Source organism: Habropoda laboriosa, unplaced genomic scaffold (assembly GCF_001263275.1).
Source record: "Habropoda laboriosa isolate 0110345459 unplaced genomic scaffold, ASM126327v1 scaffold62, whole genome shotgun sequence".
Classification (NCBI taxonomy): domain Eukaryota; kingdom Metazoa; phylum Arthropoda; class Insecta; order Hymenoptera; family Apidae; genus Habropoda; species Habropoda laboriosa.
In genome coordinates, this window is record NW_017100177.1 from 1,234,559 (window position 1) to 1,237,730 (window position 3,172).

The window sequence follows — 3,172 nt, forward strand, 5'->3', positions numbered from 1 at the left end:
TAAAATTATAATCAATTTACCGAGTCATTAAATTCCAATACAAAAGTGGGAAAACGTAAGTTTTGAGTAAATATGTGAAGAAATATTCTCGTCCTTGATTTACTGGAAACGTTTCTAATGGTTGCAAATTATAATCAAATTCAGCCAAAATGCATTTATTATAACCAGTAACCAAAGGACAAGACGAATAACCATTATAAGCCATAGTCATCGGTTTACCAGCTAAATCGTCTATAATATTTTTATATAGCACTTTCCCCTGAGCCGCTATAAAACAAGAAAAGTCAAATTAACATTTTGATTCATAAGTATAATAAAATCTTATTGTACCTATTGCTGCCATCGTTTTCGAATTTGGGGTACTTGTACAATCTCCGATACCATATATGTTCGGGTATTTCGTATGACGTAGAGTTTTAGGATCGACAGTCAAAAATCCTACTTCGTTTGTTAAAGAAGGATGTTTCTTCAGAACATCGGGTGGACCCATTGGTGGGCACACGTGAAGCAACGAATACTAAATAAAATTACATGTATATATTATAAATATATGCATAAAGCATCCAATAAAGGGTAAAAGATACCTTCTCAACAAACGTTTCATTTGATCCATCTAACTTCTGAAATACAGCTTCCTGTTTAACTGGATCTATTTCCACAAGATTTGTTTGAACATTCACAGTAATGTTTCTTTGTTTGCAGACATCCCAAAGTGAATCAGCATACTTTTTAACTCCAAATATAACTGGTAAAGCTGTATTATATACAACTTTCACGTTATCACGGACCTTTTTCTTTTCGAAAAGAAAGTATTAATATAATACATGTATTTAAACTGAAGAACAAAAAGATTAGTTATATTTACTTTACGAAAATAATCCTCTGCAATGTACGCAATTTTTTGAGGAGCTCCAGGACACTTAACAGGGCTGTTTGGGAAGGTAAATATTGCAGTACCCTCCTGAGTTCTTGCAATTTTTGGAAATACATTTACAACAGTATCAGACCCATAAATGGAGCAGACTTGTGAGAGACCATCTTTAAGACTTTTTACTAAACCAGGTATCTATAGAAGATGGAAAAACAAATTAATTTTTGCTCATCAATTAAAAAGTACAAAATATGTTTTCCAACCTCACTTTTTCCCAATACAGTTGAAGACCAACTGCAACAATCATAATTTCATATTCCACAGTATCTCCATTACTCATAGTCACTTGATTTTGGGTTGGTTCAAAGCTTATTACATTGTCTTCAAACCATTTTGCATTTGATGGTAAAGTATCTTTCATTGGTCTTTTTGAAGCTTCAAGAGACCTTATACCACCACCAATTAATGTAAACATTGGTTGATAGTAATGTAACTAAAAAATATTACCCTGATGAGCATAATACAATATTTGATTTAATTCAAGATAGTACTTCATTCTTTTACCATTTATCTACACATTTTAATAATAATAATAATAAAACAAATACTTGCTGCATTTGGTTCTATTATAGTAACTTGATTTGGATTTTTGAATTTATTTGCAAATTTTGCAGCCATGCTACAACCTCCAGTACCACCTCCAACTACCAATACTTTGCACCTAAAGTGTTTTGTTTCATTAACATTAATACACATATGGTTATGAAATTTCTAACATAGAAACTTTAATGCATTCTTTTTATACATATAAAATAACAGTACTTACGAATGGTGGGCATTTCTATATCCATTTTTAATTAATATATGTCTTTTAAGAGGTTCCAAATTACAAGTATTTAAACAAGACACAGTATAACGTAAACTCCTAATATGACTCATTTCTAGAATCAACAAATGGTACATTTTAACACAGTTTATTGTAATTATGTGAATATATTGTTCAAAGAAGTTAGTTGATTAATATAATTAATGAAGCAATTATTGGTTTAATAGTATTTTGAAGTACATAATATAAAAAGTGGTCATGGTAGCCAAACGTTAAATTACGTTAAAGATAAATTCCTTAATAAATTGATAAATGGAATGATAAATACCTGATTTTATATAATGTAAATGTTAAAATCAAATGTGTCGTATATTTACCAAAAATGTTGAATGCTTTTTAAAATAAATTTTTCAAATGAAGTTTAAAATACAGTACTGAATTACACTGTATTATATCCCCTTGTATTAGAAACGTTACATTGATAAAACCCAATCCGAATGTTCGCAATTACATATCGTAAACTGTACCCGGTATACGCTACGTCTATCTCTTTTAACCTTAAAACAATGCGCACGCGCAATTTTAAATTTCGAACAAGAATTAACCTATGATATTTTTAGACAGTTTTAATAATACGTTTAAATATTGTTATGCAATAATCATTAATACTATTATCAACTGGTAGTAGTAGTTTTATTGTGTATCGTTGTAATTAGATTTAGAAATAAACAATTTCTCAGGTAAATTATCATTATCCTTTAAATTAATGCATATTAAGATTAACTAGGACAAAAATTTAGTGAATCAAGTTGTTCTATCACCATTTTCCCGAATCATCGTTCATCGAATGTTAATCGTTCTAACACAAAATAGCAAATTTCTAATTTTTTCAATCTTTCCTTTATAAAATTATTGATCAAATCACTTTAACTCATGTGGAAAGTATCAAACGAATAAAGAGAAATGCGTAGTTCAGACGTAAGAAGGTAAAGTAACGAAGACCACGTAAATAGTTGTTTTTAGTCATTCTTTTGCTTCTCTCTTTATTGAGGATAACTTTTTAACGCTGCCTGAAACTAGGCAAGCTCGACTCGAGTCCCGAAAATCATCAGTCATGAGAGAGAAAAAGAAAGATTTTACACGCCTTTTTTCGTAAGTTTTTTTCAATAAAAAATAAAAAATAAACACATCCGTCTAACCCGAGTCGTCATCATGAAACAACGATTACACTCATAATGAGAAAAGGCATCGAACACCCTTCGATCCAAGGATGGGAGCCTACTTAAGAGAACAAAAGCAGTACCAACATGTGTGCAGTTTCAAAGTGAACTCTGATAAGTTCATTGTTTCGTTTTTAATATAAAATCACTTGAAATTTTACAAAAGAAACTTTCTCACAACCAAAGACTTCCGGATCGAGTGTGTATCCACGATACGCAGCTCCGAGGCATACGCGTGAAATACAAATGCACGAC

General features: G+C 30.7%; 1 protein-coding gene across 1 annotated transcript; it reads right to left on the bottom strand.

Moving 5' to 3' along the window:
- Positions 1-16: 16 nt before the first annotated feature.
- Positions 17-2,081, bottom strand: LOC108578810 (sulfide:quinone oxidoreductase, mitochondrial). The gene is made up of 8 exons (XM_017942207.1): positions 2,026-2,081; positions 1,698-1,812; positions 1,484-1,592; positions 1,140-1,364; positions 866-1,066; positions 585-794; positions 331-517; positions 17-267 (listed from the first exon to the last, which is right to left on the bottom strand). The coding sequence occupies exons 2-8, from the start codon at positions 1,808-1,810 to the stop codon at positions 17-19; spliced, it is 1,296 nt and encodes a 431-aa protein (XP_017797696.1). The 5' UTR covers positions 1,811-1,812; positions 2,026-2,081.
- Positions 2,082-3,172: the final 1,091 nt, after the last annotated feature.